General features: G+C 53.2%; 1 protein-coding gene across 1 annotated transcript in view; it reads left to right on the forward strand.

The window, feature by feature from the left end:
* NKD1 (NKD inhibitor of WNT signaling pathway 1) overlaps positions 1 to 23136 on the forward strand; it is an 88446-nt gene extending 65310 nt beyond the window's left edge. Inside the window, exons 5-10 of the mRNA XM_034940139.4 lie at positions 8011 to 8117; positions 11892 to 11987; positions 16587 to 16734; positions 17227 to 17311; positions 18682 to 18809; positions 19593 to 23136. Coding sequence (XP_034796030.3) covers positions 8011 to 8117; positions 11892 to 11987; positions 16587 to 16734; positions 17227 to 17311; positions 18682 to 18809; positions 19593 to 20182 — 1154 coding nt within the window. The 3' untranslated portion in view covers positions 20183 to 23136. The remainder of the gene's footprint in view (positions 1 to 8010; positions 8118 to 11891; positions 11988 to 16586; positions 16735 to 17226; positions 17312 to 18681; positions 18810 to 19592) is intronic.
* The last annotated feature ends 622 nt before the right edge of the window (positions 23137 to 23758 follow it).

Raw genomic sequence — 23758 nt, forward strand, 5'->3', positions numbered from 1 at the left:
CCTTGGCAGTTTCTCTCAAGTCTGCTCCTCATAAAAGCTCAGCTGGAACAGTGGAAATTCTGACTTGTGTCAGATACCGGAGAGGCTTTAATAGTTTCAAGTAGCTCGGGGTTAGATTGTAAAAGCCGAATTTCATCACATGTTTTAACTTGGGTGGGGACGGGCGGGGGAGAATGGAAGGGACGTGATATTTTTAGCCCACAGAAGGCTTTTTCTCCCCTTTCCCCTTCTCTCCCGGGGCTTCCCCCTCCCTCCCTGAACAGATGTTTCGTCTCAATCCTGTTCAGATCTCAAAGCCGAGTGGCCACCAGCCTTATGCTCTGATGAGGAAAAAAAGGCCAGAATGTTATTTGTTGAGAAGGATTTCCTCCCCCACCCCCTTTTCCCCCTTTTTTGTTTCCCCTCAGTTACAATTGGTCCATAAGCAAAATCCAGTGGCAGTAAAATGCAGCTGGGAGGCAGGATGGTGGAGAAGTCCCTGGTGGCATTTCTGGTCTCAGGAAGGGGCAGACACCCACAGGTGAAAAAGCTGGAAATCACCCTAGAGGGACTGCCCTGGGTGAGTGAATTACTGCTGTGGTGCTGGTGCTGGTGGTTTTTCCTAAAAAGCAGGATCTCAGAGAGACGATTTGTTAAGTCAGGATTCTTTCGGTTCTTTTGGAAACTCATTTAAACTTTTGGCTCATGAAATTGAAAAATCCTAGGGTAGATCTTGCCTAAAAAGGCCTGTTTGGATTCTGGAGCTAAAACCATGTCATGGACACATGCACGCACACACACACACACTCACACACACACGTATACTCACACATTCACACACATGTCTCGCTCGCTGCCCCTCTCTCTCCCTCTCCATCATCTCTCCCTCTGTCTCCTGGTGGCTTCTCCCCCACAGGGGGCAAGGGTGGCAGTTCCCAGCTCTGGGCACTCCCATCCTATGAGCACAGCCCTGTCAGGTGGAAGAAAGTTCCCAGGTCACAGGGGTTCTTGCACATGTTGGACTCGCTTTACTGACCACTTTACTGATCACTTGACCAGGGTAGATCTAGGTTTTGTGGGACCTGAAGCTTTCTGGGGCCAAACCAAAATAAATATCTCACCAACTCAGTCTCTCCTTAGCTCATGTCCAGAAATGCCTGTATTTCCCCTAGTATCAACTCACACAGGCACAGGATGTCAGAATGGTTAGATGACAATCTTAATAGATTGAGGATAAAATGCCTAATTTGGAAAATGTTACAAATACAAACACATATGACCACATAAACACCTTGCAAAGACCCATCCTGACTTGGAAAGGGCCCGTGTAGGTGAGAGGGCCCAGAAGCCTAGCTTCATTAGCTTCTTCATAAACTCTTCTTTCATACTGACCTAGGACCAGCCACGTGGCCTTCAGGATGAAACAAGCTGGGTCAGGTGGGGGTACTGAGTGCAGTGCAACCCTGGAGTGGGATCAGTCTCCATAAACTAGATAGACTGAGAGTGGGGGATGAGTAGCTCTGGGGAGGAAAGCCAGATGCTATCATCTGGAAGGATTGCTGGACAGGCAGGAACAGGTGTCAGCTATTGTGGTCTGAGAGAGTGGACAGGCCAGTGGTTGAGGAGTTGGGAAACTGGGATTTAGTTCTCTTTGTTCCACAACTTCTGGGTTCAAATCCTGGTTCTGCTACTTACCATTGTTTCATTTTGATGATGCTGCTGATGATGCAGCACCTATAGTGTGATAGACACCGCACTATAGACATATATATCTCAGGGTAGAGATATTGGGCTGACGGAAGATTCTGATGATTAAATGAGTGATATAATGATGGTGTAATAAGGCTCACTGAGCAGGGAAACCTAACCTAGCCCTGAGGGTGTGACAGCATGCTGCTCAGAGGAAGGGAGGCTTAAACTGAAGACCTGAAGGATGAGTGGGAATTGCAGAGCTGGAAAGAGTGTTCTTGGCAGGGATAACAGCGTGAGAGCATGGCAGGCTCAGAAAAGGGAAAGCAGTTCCACAGAGAGACGGGACTGAGAGGTGGCAGCAGCCGGGTCGTGGAAGCCTTTGGACCCCTCCTTAGGGGAAAGGGGGCCACTGGAGGGGTTTAAGCAGGGAAACGGCATAATCAGTTTTGGTTTTTAAGCTAAGTTTCCTCTTTTGTACGATGCCAACAGTAGCATACCCTGCACAGTGTTAAGAGGACTTAATGGAATAATGTGTGGTACTACTAACTTCACCAGCCTCTCCGTGCAGCCCACCACAGTATGTGGCTGTGTTTACAAACAGAGGTGGGATCGCTAGGACCCTCATTCCCTAAGGAGAGCCTGATACAGATACTGCAAGAAACCATTTGGCCTGGAATGCACATATGATATCTTTCTCTTTTTACTGGCAGCAGATTTACCCGCCTAATTATATTTGGCAGAGGCTAATATTAAAATTCATCTGCATTCCCTCGAACAGCTGCTGTCAGAAGGTTGTGGACTCAAACATCTTGGCAAGCAACCCTGAGACTAAAATATTTGCAGCAGATAATCTGTACGTGGACGATTGAGAAAGGACTGTGGATATGTCAGGGCGAGCATCCAGACTCTAGCAAGGAAGTTCTGGCTTGTGTTAAATCTTACATTGTATTCACTGAGAAGAACTTGCCAGGTAACTAGGCTAAGAGAGGGGTCTGCCATGCAATTGAATTGTTAGCAATTTCTGGTCTTTAGTGGGGCTGATTTAGTCATAACTGTGTTTCAAATTTGTCTCTTCTTTCCAAGTTTCATATGCACCAGGCCTTTCTGGATTGTGTTAAGATAAGCTGGCATTTACTGGTATCATCCCAGGTTTGGATTTTTACGTAAATTTCAACTCCCCACCTCCCCATGGCACTTCCCAGTCTCCATCAAGGCAGAAGGTATGGCATATTTGTTATGTAGCCAAGCTTCCTTATGCCTACCTGTAGAATGTGCTGTAGTTCAGCAGGCCTGGCGGAATCTCTGCCCTGTGCACGTATGGGAAGTGCTAGGCATTGGGCAACCCGGGAGCAGAAGCCTAGAAAGCGCCAGATCTCAAGAAACTTGTTTTCTGGCTGTGCAGATGTGGAGGCTCCTGTGAAGCAATCAGAAGGTCCCAGATAGGACTGTACAGAATAAAGTGCTAGACTGAATGGCGGGAGACAGCACCCCACTAGCTCCGGATGCATTCATGCAAATTAGAAAAAAGCTGCCCCTCCTCAAGACACCTTTCTGCCATCTGTCCAAAGGATGTCATAAGCAATACACATATCTAGGGTATTGGTCATATGAGTGGCACCACCTGGGGTTGTACAGTGCACAGCCTGCTTCTTGGAGCCTGTCTCCTAGTGACCTCAAGTGACCCCAGACCAGGGGGAAGAGCCCCGAGGAGCTCACCCTGTTGTACTGTTGAGGAGGACAGGTCTGTTTTATTTCACAGGCCTTCTTCTGTTGCTGTTTGGGTGGCGCCAGCTGTCAGCAGCTTGGGCTGGGTGGGCTGTGCCATCCTGCTCCCTGGGTCACTGCCATTTGCCAGGGTAAACAGTCCCGAGTGACTGTGGCTCTCACAGCATGCGTTCCCCAAGGAGCCTCCCATTGGGCCCATGGGGAGGCGGGAGGGGTGTCTAGACCCACAATCAAAGTTGTCACCATTCAGGTATTTCCTCACTCTCTTCTTTCGCTCTCTCTTCCTCCCCACCCCTCCCTTTTTTAAACTGGGGGAGGGGAGAGGGAAGAGACTGTCTTTGATCTCAGCGGAGGAAAAAAGTCTGTTCTGTTCAGGCTTTTGGCTAACACAACAAACAGTGTTTAAAATTTAACTTTGCTTAATTAATTAGTAATTCTGTTTAATGCTGTCTGATCTCCCTCCAAAAGGTATTTTGAAGCTTGAGAAGGGAACATCAAAGGGAGCCGGGTGAAGATGGTCAAGTAATGCATTTAATCTGGCAGTTGCTGAGGGTGGAGAGCTGCCAGGCTGGGAGCTAATGGGGAGAGAACCGTCATTTGGTAAACACAGCAAGCTGACTCCTCGTGGCTGTGGTGTGAGGAGGGACAGGGAGCAGTTTCCAAAGAGAAGGAGCTCCACAAACCATTACCAACCCCCCAGATTCATATGGGCTGACAATAGGCCTTAAGAAAGCAGAGTTGACATTTTCTTTCTTCCACAGCCACTGTATGGTTGGGCAGGTTGTGTACTGCACAAGGGTTTCCAGCCAAGCAGGCAAGTAATAGGTGAAACTGTCTGTGCCCTGCTCATCAAGCACATATCCTGGTGGAAGTGGAGGGTGGCACACATCTAAAGCAGCAATCAATCCACAGACTTTTTCATGAAGGGCCGGATAGTATGTATTTTAGACTTTGTGGGCTCTGTTGCAACAGTTCAACTCTGCTGTCACAGAGTGAAAGAAGCCATGGACAATGCAAATGAGCATGGCTGTGTCCCAATAAAACTTTATTTACAAAAACAGGAGGTGGGCCAGGTTTGGCTCAGCAAGTGTAGTTTGCCACCTCCTGCTCTAAGTCACCCAAAAGTGCTTCTTAGGCAAGTGAAAGGCCTTTTTTCCCCACCTGGTCCCCTGCTTTCCTTTTTTCTTCCAAATGAGCAGTGTCTCCTATAGTTCCTCAGACTTTCAATTGAAGAGTGATCAGTATGATCAGCACCCCCTGAAATTAGGCCCCCAAAAGATAATTTCTCAAGGGGAAAAATGGCTGGGCTAAACAGGAATCAGAGGCAGAGAATGGACTCAGACTCTGGTGCCAAAGCTGATCTCAACTATCATCATTGCAATCCCCCTTGGCGTGGCCTGGGTGGCCTGCAGCGAGCACCAGTCCGCCTCTCCCGCCTCCAGTGGGCCTGCACTCACTGATGGGTGGAGGGTGGTTTCTTCTTCACAGGGCTGGCTGGGGGCTGTGGTGGCTTGACTTAGTTTAGTTTCAGAGGGCTCATATGTGGATGAGGCCTGGCGCCCGCCCCTGGCATTGGGGTCTGCATGGCCGGTTCTCTGCCACCTCTTCTAGCTACTGGTTAGGGGACAATAAGAGGGTGAATGACCTTCTTTGGTGGGGATAGAGAGTGCTGACTGTCCTTGTTCCTGACCCCCACAGCCCCAGGGCAGGATGGATCACAGGCCCCATGCTGGGAGGGGCCCCTGGCGGGTTCACTGACCGTCGTCTGACCTGTGGATGTCCGGGTGGCTTTCTGAGCTGGGATGGGATGAGGGAGCCACTGGTGAAGAGAGGACAATCCGGGCCACAATGGTCTTTGGGGAAGACATATGAGGGGTCGAGGGGGATGTTTTCCAGCCCCTTCAGGTGAGGAGAAAGGAAGGAAAGGGGAGGTCCTGAGGGAAGACAGGCTGTCCGTGCACAGTGGAGGAAGAGTGCTCCAGAGGAGGAGAGAGCAGGGACAGAGGTTCCTTTTCTTTGGATTTTATCAAGTGGAACATGAAAGGCAACATTGAACCTGAAGGTGGTTTTCTGATAACTTCCCTTTGAACTTGAAGTTTGGTTTCAACAAGCCTGGCCAGCTTGCATCTCCAGCCAGGACCTCTGCAGAGAGAGGCAGCAGCTTTGAAGATGGAGCTGGGCTTTGTTTTTCTTTCTTCTTTTTCTTTCTCTTCTTTCCCCCTGCTTAGGAGGGGTGAGTAGAGGATGCTGCAGGCCATGATATTACTCTGGTTTCTCCGGTGGGGCAGTTTGGGGTCAAGCAGGATCGTTGGGATCTGGGCTGTCAGCTGGCAGACATACTTGGCAAAGCCAGCATTTGTCGAGCACTTACTGCGTGCCGGCCACTGTGCTCAGTAAGCACTTTCCTCATTGCCCTTTCCCAACAGCCCTGTGAAAGTGAGGCCATCATATTCCCATTTTACAGACAAGGGGACTGAGGTCCAGAGGAGTCAAGGGCCTTGTCCAAAGCTGCCCGCACAGGCTGTATTGTATTTAATATAATGCTTCTGTGTCCATTTGCATTCCTGAAGCCTCAGTTTTGAGAAAACTTAGCTGCTAACTGAGCTGTTCCCAGGAGTCAGTGGGGTGGGGCCATCAGTCTCCTGACTGTTACTACTTATGGCCAGACCTAGTGCACTGGGGGTCTTAGCCCCTTATGATCAGAGCTTGTTGGATCCACATAAGAATCCTCCGGGGAAGGGGTTGGTAGCTTCCTCATTTTACAGTTGGGGAAACTGAGACATCTAGAGAAGGTATGTGATCCACCCAGGGTCACACAGTGCCAGAGAACAGAACCCACGTGGAGATGACCACTGCCCTGGCTGGCTGGCCTCCATGAGACAGAGAGAGGCAGGCTGAGAGAAGCACCAAGTCTCCCGAATTGAGCCATGAAAGGCATGGAGGGGCAGCCTAGTGGACTGACTGTGAGCATTATTCAGGCTACCTGGGTTCAAATCCCAGTTCTGTCATTTACTAGCGAGGCACTTATCCTCTCCAAGCCTCAGTTTCCCCATCTGGAAAATGGAGGTAATCGTAATAACTGCCTCACAGGGCTTCATGAGGATGGAGTTGGTAAACAGCAAGTGCTTAGTCATTGCTGCCTCATCTTTATATACAGTGGTGCCAAGGCGCAAGGACACCAGGGGAAGTGCCTTAGTTAATTGCAGAGGAGAGAGCTCCCAGCCCGCAGGACCGGAGCAGAGCAGGAGAGCTGGGGCTCAGGCCCACTGGGGGCATCTCCACTTTGCCTGGCCCAGGGACTGCGCTTGGGTCCTTGCTTGCAAAGCTGGGGTGTGTGAGTGTGGTGGGAGTGTGGGATCGGAGAGACACAAATCCCCCATCTAGTTTCCTGGCCCAGCGGCCTCATTTCTCCAGGCTGCTGACTTCCCAAGAAAGTCCTGCCTTGCCTTCCTCTCTGACTGGGGAGTCTCACCTCCTCACATGAACCCCTGGCCACCCTTGGGTCAGGGTGGAGGGGCCAGGGTCCCTTCCCGGAGTAGGAGCCAGGCTGTTTCTTCACCTTTAAAACAGGACAACAAATTTACTACCCCAGGGCAACAGAAGGAATCAGATGAGAGGAGCTGTGAGTGTGGCCTGGAAAAGATGTCTCCGGCAAACCCCAGCCCCTCTATCTGACAGAGACAAAATGGCAGAAGGGACTAAAGGAGGCTTATGGGACATTCCAAGAATTGATGGCACTTTGTAGTCTGGATCCTAGGTCAAGGACGATGATGCTACCCTGAGCTGGCATCCTCAGGAAAATAGTGTCAGTAGGTCCTGGGATTTCACACTCACCCTCCCACAGTTCCTGGCAGGCCACACACAGGACCGTGACCTTTGGCAGAGAGGGGAGGACCTGGGGTGAGCAGAGGCCAAATGCAAGGTTCAGGATGAGCGTGCTCCCTGAAGATGCCTTTTGTGTATGTGTGAGTGTGTGTGCATGTGTGAGTGTGCATATGTGTGCAAGCAGGTGTGATGCATGAGTGTACATATGTGTGCATGTGCGTGTGTATGTGTGTCCATGTGTGCTTGTGCATACATGTATGTGGACGAGTGCGTGTGTGCACTTCTTTGCCAACCCAGTTGAACTCTGTTTCTGGCACTCCTCCTGGCCATCCACCAAGGTGCCTGCCGTAGGCTGTGCTCAGGTGGGTGGCACCTTTGAGGAGGCCAAAATGTCAACACAGAAGGCAGTGAGACTGCAGAAAATGGCCATGGTCCCTAAGCTCCCTCGCTGGGCTCCAGAAGCACCCCTCCACTCTCACATCTGCCCTCTGGCCTGACACTGCTCTGGGTGGCTGTGTGCCTCCATAGGGCAGAAGTCATAGGCTGGTGGGGGCCTGAGGGGGCCCCCCACAGTGCAAGTGGGTGCACCATGTTGGGGGAAGGTCTTCCCAGGCAGTACCAGGTGCCAGAGTAGTGTGATGTTGACCCCAGCAAATGGGCAGGGCAGGAGCGGGCCCAGCCCCCTGGCGAGAATGTCCAGGCCAGGCATGGAGGACAAAGGTGCAGTGAGCGTGGCTGCCTGGCGTCTGGACCCTGCTCCTCATGCTCCCTCGCCTGCCTCCCCGACAGTGGCCCTGCCTCCTGAGAAGACTGACGGGCTGGGCAGCGGAGATGAGAAGAAGATGGAGAGAGTGAGCGAACCCTGCCCAGGCTCCAAGAAGCAGCTGAAGTTTGAAGTAAGTTTCCTTTTGGTGCTGGGTCCTGAGGAGATGAGATGGATTTTCTCAGCTTGGGGCTTTGGGAGGAGGGAAGCTGAGGCTCTTCCAGACAGGAAGGCCCCTCCCCTGCATGAACAGCACCCTCTGTGGGAGGTTCCTTCTGCCACATCTGGGGCCGTCCTGGCTCAGGGCAGACCCCAGGGACTCACCGCTGCCCACCCCCTCAGCCCAGTCCCAGCCCCTCCATGTGGGGTGTGCCCAGCAGCTTGGGAGAGGGCATGAGAGTAGACGAGGGAGGCAGGACTCTGGCCCTTCTGTTGCTGTCACCTCTCTGGACCTCAGTTTCCTCGGTGAAACCTTCCCTTCCAACTCTTGAGGCTGTTCTGGGGGTGCCTGTGGGGGATCTCAGGTGGGATGGATGAACAGGAGGTACGGGCAGGACCCTGACGCTCTCTGGGCCTGAGTTTCCCCATGTGGGCACCACCAAGGATGTGCCTCCCTGTGGCTCTGTGCAGTGCTTGGAGGAGGGAGTAGCAGCTGTGGGCAGAGGTTGGTGAGGCTCTGAGCGTAGGGGTAGCAGTTGGGAGAGGGATGTACAAGGGAGTCTTTGGGAAAAGAAGGGCCTTTGGGGTGAGAAGGGGACAGTTGAGTGCCCCAGACCCAGTGGCTGCACAGTCTGTTCCCCACCGCCTGATAGTGTAGCACACTCCTGTGCACCCAGCACAGTGGCCAGTGCTGAGAGCCAGGCCCAGGCCTGCTGCATGGAGCTTCCCCACTGCTCTGCCCTCCTTGCTCCCTCCCTCCTTCCCTCTGTTTGCCTTCCTGAGACCACCAGGGCATAGCTCTAGAGTCAGCAGGCCTGGGTTCAAATCCTGGCTATACACTTAGTAGCTCTGAGACTTTGGGGCAAGTTCCCTAAAGTCTCAGTGGCCTCACGTGCCTCGCCTGTAAGGTGGGGATAATGGTGATGTCTGTCGCATTGGGCTGTTGTCAGCAGCATGAGTTCGTGCACCTAAAGGTCTAAAGTGCTTAAGAGGGTGCCCCTCTTTCTGACCAATGCTGATTGGCACCGGCTAATTGCCAGGGTACCCAGCTTAGACTGGGTGTGGTTCCTGCCGTCAAGGAGTGCACAGTGTGACCAGGGGACAGTTGAGTGCCCCAAACCCAGTGGCTGCACAGTCAGTGATGAGATGAGATCTGGGAGCCTGGAGTGGGGTCAGGCCGAGGGGTGTGGGGTAACGGACACTTGGCATTTCCAGGCTCTGTGCGGTGCCTGGAGGAGGGAACAGCGGCTGTGGATAGAGACTGGGGAGGTGGGTGAGGCTCTGAGCATAGGGGTAGGAGTTGGGAGAGGGGTGCACAGGGGAGCCTTTGGGGTGAGAAGGGCCTATCAGGCAGAGGGAGCTGCAGGAGCAAAGGCCTGGAGGCTGAAGTACCGGCGTGCTGTGTGGAGAGAGTGAGTGGCGTGATGTGGCCTGTGCTGGATGGTGGGACATGGGGGATGCTCCCTGTGTGCAGGGTCGCTGGTGACCGATCTTACCCCCTTTCCAGTGTCATCTCCCTGCCATGCCCCACCATCCTGCACAGGCCACACCACACAGCTTGTTCTCCCCACACAGCACACCAGCACTCCAGCCTCCAAGAGGCTTGAAGGCTCGCCTGAGGAGGATAGGTAGTATCTAGTAGGAGTTAGGGCTGCCAGCTTCTTCCTGGAGCCCAGCCCCGCCCTAAGCCCACCTGGGTCCTTGTAGGGTCTTTTGGGGAGCTTGGCAAAGCCCAGGGCTGAACTCAGTGGCAGAAGGAAGACCAGGCCCAGGCATCCTGCCTCCCTGGAAGCCCAAGTGTGCTTGCTTCTGGAGGGGCAGACTTGGGACTGAGCTGTGGTCCATGGGCAGGACTCAACTGAGAAGCCCAGGTGGGGTGTGGGAGAGGCCTAGGAGACCCGCATGTGACAGGTGGGACAAGTGGCCAGTTACTCAACTCATGTTTCTGAAGCTCAGACCCAAGCTGTCTTGGAAACAGGTAAATGCTGTGTGTGTGTGTGTGTGTGTGTGTGTGTGTGTGTGTGTGTACACAGGTATGTGAGCGTAGGATGTGCACGTATAGGGGTATACCTGTGTAGGTATGCGTGTGTGTAGGTACGTGTGTAGGGGTATGCGTGTGTGTGTGTGTGTAGGGGTATGTATGTAGGCACGTGTGTCATGCCACATGAAACAGTGCCTCAGAGAGCAATGAGGGCCCTTGGCAGTTATCAGACGGGCGTGGCTGAAGCAAGGTTGGCTTTGAACTCAGCGTGGGCGCCCGAGAATTGCTGGAGGGAAATGGCTTAGAGCTGCAGCAGCCAGGGTCAGGACGCCGTGCTGGGGCTCACTCCACTAGCATTTGTAGGCAGGTGCCTTTCCCTCTCTGGGGAGCTGAGCCTTCCTCCTGCCAGGCCAGCCAGGTGCCACCTTCCTGATGGTGGAAGGAGAGGTGGAGTTTGGCATGCCATGGAACAGAATGGTCTTGTTTCCATAGAATCTTATGGATCTGAAAGGCCATTTGTGGAGCCCTTTCCTGCTGAACAGCATGCTTCCTAGAACTGTCTATCTGACACTCAGCCAGCCTCTGCACACAGCCCTCCGGTGACCAGCTCACCACTTCGCGTCTCACATTCCCTGGGGTCAGAGACTTCAGGTTCCTGAAAATGATAATAATGAAATGATTGTTTCATTGATTATTGATTGAAATAATTATTTCAATGACTGTTAATCATTACAGCAAAAATAACAGCTACTACCATTGATTGAGCTTTTCCATGTGCCAGACAGTGCTCCAAGCATGGGTGTAAAGGACACCAGCATTTACCCTCCACTTCCTGTTTCCAATTCCCGTAAGCAGACCTGACCACATGGCACTGGGAGCAGGCAGTGTGTAGGGGAGGCGATCCTGGGGCGCAGGTGTGAGGAAGGAGGAAAGCCAGTGAAGGCTGGGTTCATCTGTGCGCTCTGCCTGCTGGAGAGCCTCCTAGGAGCCATGTAGCATGCGCTCAGATTTGTCCCAGGGAGGGGTGAGGAGGCCTGGCGTTTCCACTGCCTCCTGTCCCTCCCTTGTTCCGTTGCCTCTGGGCATTCCTTCCCAGGCTCTTCAGGGCTGCCCTGAGACAGAAAAGTGTACATGAGGTGGGAGGTCGGGAACTGTCCCCACCACAGCTGCAGGGAAACAGCTGGGCTGAGGGCATGTGGGTGGGGCATTTAATCTTCCCAGCAACCTCGTGGGAGAGAGGCTGTCATCTTCCATAATGTATACAAAGAGAAACTGAGGCACAGCAGAGGGCAGTGACATGCCCAGGGTCACACAGCTGTGGAGGGGCCTGCAGGGGCTGGATCCCGGGGCTGACCGACACCCGAACCCCTCATGCTCATGCTGTCCTACCCTGGCATCCTCCTGGGGCTCCCAGATTGCCGCTCCTTTGCCTTCTAGTTGCTTCTTGCCCTTGGTCCAAGTTCAGCTTTTCTGAGGCCACAGTGCCTCTTCTCAGAACCCCCTGTGTTTCCTTTGTCTTTGAAGACCCACAGACCACCAGGCGCCCCTGCAGGCATCCGTCCCCAGGCCAAACCTCCCCTGCCCGGGCCCTGGCTGCCCTCCTGGGCCAGTTCTGTCTTGGCCAAAGTGCTCCCTGTCCACTCAAGGTCTGGGGAGGGCAGAGGACAGGTGGCCGCCCCTTGGCCTGGCCTCTAGGCCCAGGCTTCCACTACCCAGTCAGTGTTGCCACAGATAGGGGACCAGCCCCGCCCGTCTCTCTGCATCCAGGAGCTCCAGTGCGACGTGTCCGTGGAGGAGGACAGCCGGCAGGAGTGGACCTTCACCCTGTATGACTTTGACAACAACGGCAAGGTCACCCGAGAGGTGAGTGCACCTGCCTGGCCTCTTGCCGTGTATCATACCCGCAGGCACAGGGCCTGGGCACAGCACCCTGCCACTGCCACTTCTCACCCCTGCATCGGTCCGGCCCCTCAGGGAAGGCCGTAACAGCCAGGGAGTTGCTGGGAGCTCCTGCGAGATCTGGAGGGGCATCCCAGAGCTGCGGGCAAGTGGGAAGAGAGGACAGGGAGGGAAGGCAGCTCCCCTGCTCTCAGCCCAGGCACTGTCCCTCCCGGGAAAGAAGTTGGGGGGGCAGGGGCAGAGCCCTAGGGCCTCTCTGGAGATGGCCCCAAGGCCCCAACCGAGTCCTGTCCTGCTTCCCTCTCTCCACAGTCCCAGAGCTCTAGGGGTGGGGCTGGCACCACCACAGGCCACCTCCCTTGCTCAGCCATGCTGCCCAGGAGCTTGGGGGTGGGGGCACAAAGAGGCCACACAGCGCCTTGTTTTGAGGCTACAGGAATGAGCACCTCCAGTGCTAAGGGCCCTGCCAGCGGCTCTGCAGTCACAGCTCTGGTCACAGCCTCGTCCCAAACCTCTTCTTCCTTATCCCTCTGCAGGCCGGTCTCTCTCGCTCAGGGCCCTCCTCCTGCAGCTCTCTCCTTCCTGCCTGTGTCTTTGCATATTGAGCACCAACTGTGTGCATCTGTTGGGTGCTAGGTACTAGGCATGAGGACACAGCAGGGAACAAAACAGACACGTTCCTCGCCCTGGAGCTTTGACCTTCTGACAAGAGGCAGATCCAAACAATTGTAGGATAACTGTGAGCGGTGATGTGTTCAGTGAAGGAAATAAACAGGTCCTGTGACAGAGACTGGCTGGAGGGTCCAGGGGAGGCCTCCTGGAGGAGGCGGCAAGGGAGCTGAGCCATGCAGCATGCACAGCCTTGGGGGAGTCCTGGGCAGGCAGACGCCAGGGGCTCAGGGTGTTTAAGGAACTGAAGGAGGTGGCCGTGGTGGCCCATCAGCAGAAGAGACACAGATGTGGCTGGGGATCCAGCAGGGCCAGACTTCTGGGGCCTTGGAGGCCCTGGCAGGCAACCTGGATTTGATTTCAGGTCCTGAGGGCACCGCTGGAGGGTAGGTATCCTTCCTTACACTTCCTCATTCCTTTTCCTCCCCTGTCCCTCTCTGAGGACCTGTCCCTCCCCGAGAGGACCCCATCTTCAGGCATGAGACCTGTTATAGATCTGAGGTTACATGCACCTGCGCGGCAGTCGCAGGTTAGCACGTCTGGGCTCCACTTGCTTCTTGTCCAGCATGTGGGGGCCTCATGTTCCCAGAGAGACACTAAAGCTTTGCTGACTGGTCTCCTCATCCTGGGTCAGGACGAGTGTTTTCTTCTCTGTGGATAGTGCAGGAGAAGTTCACCTTTATGCTGCCATATGTGAATTCTGGGTTAGCAAGGTCACCTCCTCCTCAGGCTGTGGTTTACGGGCTGTTTCAACAGGTTGGAGGAGGAAGTTGTGACTTTTAAGCACCCAGGACTCTGACATGTAAGTGACAGAATACATGCTCCAACTGCTGTATTCGAAAAAAAAAGAAATAGATTGGCTCATGTAACTGAAATTTGGTCCGGGGTCTGACTTTGGGGATGGCTTGACCCAGAGGCTCGGTGGCTTCAGGACAAGGTGTTCATCACTGCTCTGTTTCCTCAGTCTATTTCCTCTATTCCTCAGCTCTATTTCCCTTCTTGTGAGGCAGACTCTCCCCGTGGCAGTAGCAAGATGATTGCTGACAGCTTCAACCTGCGTTGTCCTTCACTGCTTTGATAATGAGAGGAAGGGAGAGAGGGTTTCCAAGGAAGGTGGCCCAGCCCGGCCCTGGAGAAAGTGTTCACTGGGTCACGTCTTCCTCCCACCGAGGAGCCAGGGAGTGGTTTTGAGTGGAGGGAGGACTGGTCTGGTGTTTCCCTGGTCTATTTTTAGCCCTGACGCCACCCCTCAAATTTGGCTGTAAATACAGTTCCCTTCCAAGCCTTCTGAGTGCCAGGGCAGATGGGCTCCCACCTCACGGCATCTGCAGCCCAGAGCTGGGGTGTGGGCCAGCTTTCCAATCAGAAAGAAGACCTGCTCCTCCTTCAGGCGTTCGTTCATGCAGGAAATACTGAGCACACCGATTCCTACGTGTCTGCCCTGTGTAGTCAGTGAGGTTGATTTTCAAGCTAGAATTGCCAAAGCACATAGGCTCTGAGACCCTCGGTCTGCTGGGACCACCCCCACCCTGATCACACACCAGGGCTCCAGGTCCTCTAAGGTATCAGAAGTTTGGGGGATGAAGTGAGCAGCCATCAGCTGCCTCATCTATATAATGAAACCTCCTTCATGGGCTGCCCAAGATAGAGAGAGTGAGCAAATGGGGCCTTATGGAGAAGCCAGAGGGAAGAAAAGGAGGCACAAGGAGAGTCCTCTGTGGGCCTCGTCGAAAGAAGTGGGATCCCTCCCCGAGATGAGCAAGGCAGCTAGGGAGTGCCTGGAGCCTGGGTCTCAAACTTATGGCCCCCACAATTTCAGTCTGGCCCCCAGATGTTCTGGTCTGGTCCCGCAAAGGGTTTTGTTAAAAATCAGTTGCCAAGATCAGCAATTTTGAAGATTTAACAGAAGATCCTGGATTTCTGGCTTTTCTGTGTGACCCCCTCCCACCTGCATTGTCAAAGGACAAGTCAACTGAGCTGAGCGGCTGTGCCTCCCAGGACAGGGTCAGCGCCTCTGTCGGCCCCCACTACTCTGGACCACTCACCCACATGCCTGCCTGGCTGGGGCTGTGCTGGGGTTGCCTCAGCTGCTTCAGCCTGTGGGACTTACAGGCAGGAGGTGAAGGATTGCTGGGCAGGTAACTGACCATGGATGGGTCTGCTTCATAGAGAAAAAATGTCTTCTCCAGAGGTTTCCAATGCCATTTAAAGCAGGACATTGCCCTGCACCCCAACACCAGACAAGTGACCACAGCAGATACCCAGATAGAAAGGGCCTAGTGAGGAGAATCGGTGCCCTCCATTCCCAATCAGAAGGGTTTTGAGACACCTGGAAGACATTGTATGGACACCCCTGTTCTGGTTGAGGGGTACCTGAGGCTCGGAGAGGAGATGAGATTTGGTCAAGTTCTCACAAATTAGTTTTATCTTTTAGGGACAGTCTCAGCCAGCTCAAGCTGCCGTAATAAAATACTACAGACTGGGTGGCTTAGCAGAAATTTATTCCTCACGGTTCTGGAAGCTGGAAGTCGAAGACCAAGGGGACACCTGCTTCAGTTCCTGGTGAGGGCTCGCTTCCTGGCTTGCAGACGGCCACCTTCTCACTGTGCCCTCACGTGGTGGAGAGACCTCTTCTGGTGTCTCTTCCTTTTTTTTTTTTTTTTTTTTTTTAAAACAAGAGATGGGATCTTGCACTGTTGCCCAGGCTGGAGTGCAGTGGTGTGCTCACGGCTCACTGCAGCCTCAAACTCCTAGGCTCAAATGATCCTCCCACCTCAGCCTTCCAAGTAGCTGGGACTACAGGTGTGCACCACCACACATGGCTATTTTTTATTTTTTATTTTTGTAGAGAATGTTATGTTGCCCAGGCTGGTCTTGAACTTCTGGGCTGAAGTGATCCTCCCACTTTGGCCTCCCAAAGTGCTGGGATTCCAGGTGTGAGCCATATCCCTAGCTCTCCTCTTCTTCTAAGGGCCCTGATCCTATCATGGTCCCGCCTTCATGACCTCGTTTAACCTTAGTTATCTCCTTACTCCGAATACAATCACATTGGGGGTTAGGGCTTCAACCTGTGGATTTGCAAGTGAGTGATTTGCAAGTGAGTGGGGAGCCACAGTTCAGCCCATAGCAGGGACACATCTCCCTTTCCATTTTTCATTTCGAACCCAAAGCAGATGCTGTTGATGCCCCAACTCCATTTTCCCTGGGTCCACCTCAAAGTTCACCTGCTGCCATGGTGGATGGTGCCCACTGTAAGAGCTTTCTCAGGTACAAGGAGTTGGCTTGGCCCCTGCAGGGAAGCCCAAAAGCACAAGGGAGGGTTGGGCACAGTGGCTCATGGCTCACATCTGTAATCCCAACACTTAGGGAGGCTGAGGCTGGAGGATCGCTTGAGACTGGGAGTTCAAGTCTGCAGTGAGCCATGATCACACCCCTGCACTCCAGCCTGGGTGACAGAGTGAGACCCCCATCTCAAACAAACAAACAAAAATCCAAAGTACAGGGAATGTAGTAGCATCCTTGGGGAGCTCTCAGGCAGTGAGGAATGACAGTCCATTTCTAAACCCTCCCTCTATCTAGATGAGGCTGTTCCAAGGTGGGCTCCACACACTCCCTCCAGGGCCCCAGTGCGACTGAGCCCCAGTTGTCCCTGGCTGTAACCTGCCCTTTTCCTTTTCTCTTATAGGATTTTCCTGTTCTCTCTCCCTGCTCCCTCATTTCTGCTTCCTAGGATCTCCTCCCAAACGAACCTCAGACATCCAGGTTTCTGCCTGAGGTCTGCTTTGGGGCAGCCAGAGGGGTTCAGGCCTGCAGCGTCTACCAGGCCCTCTGGTTTGTATTTTCAAGGCCCTGTGACTGAAACCCTGCATGGGTCTCTGCTTCCCTCCCATTCAGGACATCACCAGCTTGCTGCACACCATCTATGAGGTGGTGGACTCCTCTGTCAACCACTCCCCAACATCCAGCAAGATGCTGCGGGTAAAGCTCACCGTGGCCCCCGATGGCAGCCAGAGCAAGAGGAGCGTCCTTGTCAATCAGGCTGGTGAGGGCTGCAGGGCTGAGCCTGGGAAACAATGTCCTCCCATCTCAGGAAGGAACAGAGCCTTCCTGGGAGGGCCGGAAGGGAACCTGTGGGCTTTCTGGGGCAGCTGCTTTGTGGACAGATGGGGTTCAAATGGGTCCTTGAAAGGGTAGGAGGAAGGGTGGGAAGGGGAGGGAAGGGATTCTGGGTGAGAGGCCTCATATAGGCAGAGCCATGCAGCTGGAGTGAAGGCTGGTGTTATAGGCAGCACGGCGTCTGCAAGCCTTGAGGCCAGCTGGAAGGAGGTGAGGCTGGAGGGGGAGTCTGGGGGAGGAGGTGAGGCTAGATGGGGATGTGTCCAGGGCAGGTAGCCGTGAGACCCCTTTATTTAGCCCCAGCTCAGGGAACCCTCCCACAGTGGCCTTGCAAAGCAGCTGCACGCCAGGCAGCCCTGGGGAGGGTGGGAGCAGGCGGCTCACCTGGTGTCTCCTGTGCTTCTCGGGCCGGACTCAGACCTGCAGAGCGCAAGGCCCCGAGCAGAGACCAAGCCCACTGAGGACCTGCGGAGCTGGGAGAAGAAGCAGCGAGCCCCGCTCAGGTATGTGGGCATGGTGCACATGAGCATATGTTGAGCACCAGCTGTGTACCTGCTTCTGAAGGATTCAGAGCAGGAAGTTTTGCTCTGGTCTGTGTTCTCTTCAGGGAGCCAACACTTTTGATGCACAGACTCATAAATCAAATGAAAATCTTAACAAATAACTACATGTAGTCCACATCCTTTTATGGAACACATCTTGGGCAGACAGGACTGGAGGCCAGCATTTTTTGGGCTTTGGAAAGGTGCTCTCAGCAGTGCATCAGGCTCTGACGCGTTGCTGTTTCTGCTGGGAGATGACTGAATATTCACACTAAGTGAGATAAAGACCGTAAACGCCTTCCCATCCCTTTAGGGTGGGCCTGGCTGCCACGTGGGTTATGAAAACTCTTAGTTTTCAGGCTTTTTGGACTTCAGAATGGTGGATAAGGAATTATGAGGCTGTAGTTACCTTTCACCTGTTACTTCTTCAGCTGCAAGGGAGGAAGGGAGGAAAGGAAAGAGAGATTGTTTAAAGAAAGGGATTGAGTAAACAACAGTAACACGGCAGGCATAAGGCTGTGTTAACCTCTAGTGTGCAAATGGTAAGGGAATGATCGGAGCTGGATTAGTACTCGCTAGGGGAAAGAAAAAACAGTTCAAGCAGGGTCACAGCCAGGTGTGGGGACAGGGCTGAGAATCAGAGGGACCCAGGCTGGCTGGAGATCCTGGGGGAAGGTGGTACTGTGTTGTGTGGGAAGGAAGCCAGGAGGGAGCAGATCGAAGAGGTCCTTGGAGGAGAGGGCTAGGGAGCCCTGAGCCCTGCAGGGGAAAAAGAAAGCCTCTGGCAGCATCTCTCCTCACCCCTCCATACACACTGTGTAAGTCACACATGCATGTGCACACACACACTCACACACTGGTGAGGCCCATCCTGGGCCGTAGGGCAGGTCATGGGGTCTGCCTGGCCCAACCCCAACAGTTTAAGGGGATTCTGCTGCCCACACCCCCTGAGGAACCAGGCCAGGGGTTAGGCCGCCTACCTGCAGTGGGCACATATGGCTTGAAGCCTGGCACTGGGGCATTCTTAGAAGTTGACCAATAACCTCTCACGTTTGCTTTGAACCTGTTCAGAGCAAAACCCCGTCCACTCCTCCCAGAAGCTGCGGGGAGGTCGGGCTGTGGGCTGTGGTCTATGGTCTGTCTCTCCATCGGCAAGGAGGGAAATGGAGGCACAGTTTGTATAGAGGACTGTTCCTCCCCACCCTCTCCGAAGGCCAAGAAGGAAATGAATGAAGGGTCCAGAGTTCATTCTGGGGGCTTCCTAGTTGCCTGTGCGCTTGCCCCCACCTGGTGGTTGGTGTTATCCCACTCACTTGCCTCCCCTGCCGTAGGTTCCAGGGTGACAGCCGCCTGGAGCAGTCTGGCTGCTACCACCATTGCGTAGATGAGAACATCGAGAGGAGAAACCACTACTTAGATCTCGCCGGGATAGAAAACTACACGTCCCAGTTTGGGCCTGGTAAGGGACTCAAGCACCCTGCAATGGGCGATGAGGGCAGGGCGTGGCTGGACGGGCCAGGCGGGCCATGCAGGTGGTGTTCACTGCTACCCCAGGCTTCGGTAAGACAGCTATTATGGGACAGGTCAAAGACTTCTTGGAGAAAGTGACGTTAAAAATGGTTTCAAAATTAAAGTAATACATGCACGAAATCGAACAAAATCCAATAGTATCTAAAGGCTTAGCACCCAATGACAAACAACAGTTCTGTGCCCCATCCCAGCCCACCCAAGCCCTGTTCCTGGGGCAACCACTTTGACCTCTCCTGGCTGTTTCTTCCAGCAAGAACCTCGGTTTCCCTAAGTACAGCACTGCTGTGTCTTTATCAGCCTTGACATATGTTGACCTCTTGCTCAATTTCACTCCCACAACTCCCTTCTCCCCTTTCTCTTCATATGTTTAATTCCTCTATGAGTTACTTCTGTATGTTTTTAGCAATATACTTAGAGTTCTTTCTTGCCCCAGTGACCTTAGATAGTTTTCGGGGTCTCTGCTGCCATCTGTCTTTCTCGGCTCCCTCTCGGAGAGTATTTTTGAAGACCTACCAAAGAACCAGTTCTTCCCACTTAGCAGATGGGAAAGTTCCATTTCAGAGAGTTTTCCTGCAAGGCAGTGAGGGGCAGTCAGGGCGTTGGGGGGTAGCTCTGGTTTTGGAGAACTGGGGGCGGGGGTGATGTCTGGGGTATAGCGCAAGCCCCAGCACACAGTAGGTGCTCATTAAATGTCTGTTGAATTGGTTCCTAGGCTCCCCTTCCGTGGCCCAGAAGTCAGAACTGCCCCCCCGCACCTCCAATCCCACTCGATCTCGCTCCCATGAGCCGGAAGCCATCCACGTCCCACACCGAAAGCCCCAAGGCGTGGACCCGGCCTCCTTCCACTTCCTTGACACCCCAATCGCCAAGGTCTCAGAGCTCCAGCAACGGCTCCGGGGCACCCAGGACGGGAGCAAGCACTTTGTGAGGTCCCCCAAGGCCCAGGGCAAGAGTGTGGGTGTGGGCCACGTGGCCAGAGGGGCAAGAAACAAGCCCCCTCTGGGACCGGCCATCCCTGCGGTGTCCCCCTCCGCCCACCTGGCTGCCAGCCCGGCCCTCCTCCCCTCCCTAGCCCCCCTCGGGCACAAGAAGCACAAGCACCGAGCCAAGGAGAGCCAGCAGGGCTGCCGGGGCCTGCAGGCACCACTGGCCTCAGGTGGCCCTGTCCTGGGGCGGGAGCACCTGCGGGAGCTGCCCGCCTTGGTGGTGTACGAGAGCCAGGCCGGGCAGCCGGTCCAGAGACATGAGCACCACCACCACCATGAACATCACCACCATTACCACCACTTCTACCAGACATAGAGCCCCTCCCCAGGGCCCCACCCTGCCATATGAAGGACCCCACCCCCGACACCCCAAGGCATTATTATTCTATTAATTATTGTTATTATGATGATTATTGTTATTAATAATTATTGTTACTCCACTAATATTTAGCTAGCCTACATGTAGAAGATCTATGGAAACACAGAACTAAACTTTTATTTATATGTTGTGGGGACTGCATAACTAGCCCAGGAAATGACTCTGGTTCTGAGTGGCCTGTAATGGGCAGAGGCTCCCTCGGGGCTCGGGATCTGCAGCATCTGTGTGGATCAGCCCACACCCTTCCCAGAGCCAGGGAGCCCTTAGCCTCAACTCTGCCCCACCCCAGCCTCTTCCAGGAGAGCACCCTTACTTGGCCCGGCTTCCAGAGACCCTCGAAATCTCCGAGAAGATAAACAGCTGCTACCTCTTAGTATTATTCTGATTTTATTTTGCCCTTAACTGATTGTTATATGCTACAAGGGATTTCAGTGGACTGCAGAGTGCGAACGTCTTGCTGTTGTGTTTTTATGTCCCAACCTAGAAACCTTAGCTGTCTTTTCTGGAGTTGTCTTTCATGCTTTTCCAGTGGGATCAAGCCCTTTTCCCCAAGAGTCCCATCTCTTCTGCCATGCACGACATGAAAATCCACTTCTCTTCCTTCTCCTTCTTCTCCTCTCTACTTTACAGTGATACACACACGTATTTAAGGACTATCCCTGAGACCATCCTTCTCATTTTGGAAACTGCTAGGGAGGGAACCAACCACTTAAACAAGCGTGGTTTTCCAAGATCCAGGCAATTGTGTGCTGTTGGTTGTGGTGGAGGATGTGGCAGATACATACGTACCTACACGGTTCTCTAACAGAGCCTTCTGTATCTATAGATAGATGCCATCTGTCCATTTCTATGTATCTTTCTATAAATATACACTCTCAGGTATCTTTTCTGGTGTGTATAAATCAGTGGTTTGCTTCCCTGGACGCTTCTGGAACCCAGATGTGACCCTGCTTGTCTCCTTTTGGGGCTGGACGGCTCTCAGATGCTTTCATCAGAGGTCCATTCTCGGGTTTTGGGGTCTGATGGATTTTGGAGAGAACTGCTGGGGTACAGAAACTTGGTGGGAAAAGGGGACTGTGGCCAGAGTTGGGACCCTGGAGCAGCATCCTCTGCAGAGAAGGATTTTGTCTGGCCAGAGCCTGGAGAAACCTGAAAAAGAACCAGTCAGCTAGCCAGGGTCTCAGAGAAAAGCAGATTACACACTCAAATTGGGTAATTTGAGCAGAGCTTAATAAAGGCAGTATTTACAAAGTGTGGGCTAAGCCTCCCATGAGAGTGCAGAACCCTGGGGCTAGCAGTGTGGGGCGCTATTCCCACCCCTGGGCCTGAGTGGGGAAGGAGTTATCTTTAGCAGACAGAGGATTGCTGGAGGAGTGAGAGGGGCACCTGAAGGAGCTGTGACCTTTGCTTAAAGGATGCAGCCAGTCATGGGGACCCTCCAGGGAAATTAATATCCTGACCTGCTTTCCTGCCCCCCAGCCCCCTCAATCCATTGGCTGAGGCCGCTGGAAGCCACCGGGCCAAGGGAGCTTGTTGATGTGGGTCACACGGGCATGTTCCCAGGTCAGAGAGGAGAGTGGAGAGTGAATCTAGGGAGACTCAAGAGGGAGAAGTGACTCCAGCTACCTTCCTTTCTGCCGTTTTGTCTCCCAGCTGGCATCCTCTTTTCCAGAGCCTCGAGTTTGGGTTTAATGTAGTTAGTAAGGAGTTACTTCCAAAGGTAGTGGGCTTAGTTGTCACCGTATTCTTAATTTTATTAATGACTGATGTGCCTGGGATTGGATTAATACATTAATCCTTAGGACAGCCCCATGAGGCAGCTTGGTGGCAGCTCAGGAAGCATGTCTAAGGCTCAGAAGTTCATAACTCCCTTGAGGCCGCACAGAGGGCAGAGCTGGAATTCTGGTCTCCCACTCGATCCCTTCGCCACTGGTGCAGAGCTTAATCACGGCCATGGGCTGCCCTTGTTTTGGGTTGTGGGTTTCTGTTCAGTGAGAACGCAACTCAATCCAAAGTGAATGAAACCAAGTTGGAAGGCAGGGAGGGAACTGGCTTTGAGATGACAGGGTCCAGGATGTGAATGCAGCTGAGACTGGTTCTTGTCTCTCCCTCTTGTCCCTCGGATTGATACTTGTACTCAACTACATGCTTTTGTCAGGGAACCCTGCTGCCGGCCTTCTGGGTCCCCTAACCATAAGAAAAAGGACCTTCCGTTAGTGTAAAGCCCAAGGCAGGATTCTGCTTGGCTGGGCGTCAATCTGGTACCCATAGCTGGACCAATCATGACATCCCAGATGTGGTCACGTGGCCAACCTGCCGCAAGGGGGTGGGGTCTGTACCGGAAGACAGGAGGGGAGGGGTGCAGATCGCACAGGAAGTAATGGCATCCCAGGCCCCGAATTGCTGCAACCCTGGAGGCCAGCCCGGAGTTGAGACTACTGGTTTTAGAGCAGTTCCTCTGCCTCCCTAAGCTCCACACCTGTCAGGATTCTGTTACTTCTTGGTAACTGGGACTTGCCCAACTTTAAAAACATTATTTAAAAAAATAGTAATGTGCACATGTAAAAGATTCAAATAGTATATATACAAGGTGTACAGTAAAAAGTAAACTCCCCTCCATCCCAGGCCTGCCAGCATCCCTGATGCCGACTTTCTGGGTGTGGCCTAGGGCCCCTCAGTGTAATGTAGGGGTTGTGAGCACAGACTTTGGTGCCAGCTTGCTAGGTTCGAATCCTGACTCCCTCTTTGTAGCTCTGTGCTTCAACTGAAATACTGTGCCTCAGTTTCTCCTTTATAAAGGCGGGGATCATGAGAGTGCCTGTCCCTTGTGAGCACTATGAAAGTGTTAGCTGTTCTTTACCAGAATAAATGCATTTCTATATCTTCCCATATGCATTTTGTTAATTTTTAAAGTATTTCAAACACAAAGTTTGAAACAGAAAATTGTGTAACATTAACTGTGAACTTACCACCCAGAATTTACAAATGCTGACATTTTGCAATATTTATTTCGGATCTATTTTTAAGCGGGGGAACCCTGCAGTTACTGCTTAATCCTCTTCCCACCCCACCCTTTTATTTTTACACAAGGAGCATAGTGTTCATACTTATGCTATTTTTTTCAGTAACTGAATATATTTGGAGATCTCCCTCCCTAGGTCATAGAGCTCTGCCCCCTTCTCTCTAACAGCTGCTCAGCCTTCTGTGACTAGAGGTGCTGTCACCAGCTTGCCCCATCCCCTCCTGGTGGTCATAAGGGTCATCTCTCATCCCAGGCTCTGGCGAACACTGTGCTGAGAGTCCTTGCATACAGCTCTCCCGGTGCCCACAGGCAGGAACACAGGCGACAGAAAGTTTCCACGTGGAACTGCAGAGTTCAAGAGCAAGTGTGATTTCAATTTTGATGAGATTGTACATGACCTCTAAAAGAGGTTATACTGGCCGGGCACGGTGGCTCACGCCTGTAATCCCAACACTTTGGGAGACCGAGGTTGGTGGATCACCTGAGGTCAG

This window comes from Pan paniscus, chromosome 18 (genome assembly GCF_029289425.2).
Source record: "Pan paniscus chromosome 18, NHGRI_mPanPan1-v2.0_pri, whole genome shotgun sequence".
Lineage (NCBI taxonomy): Eukaryota > Metazoa > Chordata > Mammalia > Primates > Hominidae > Pan > Pan paniscus.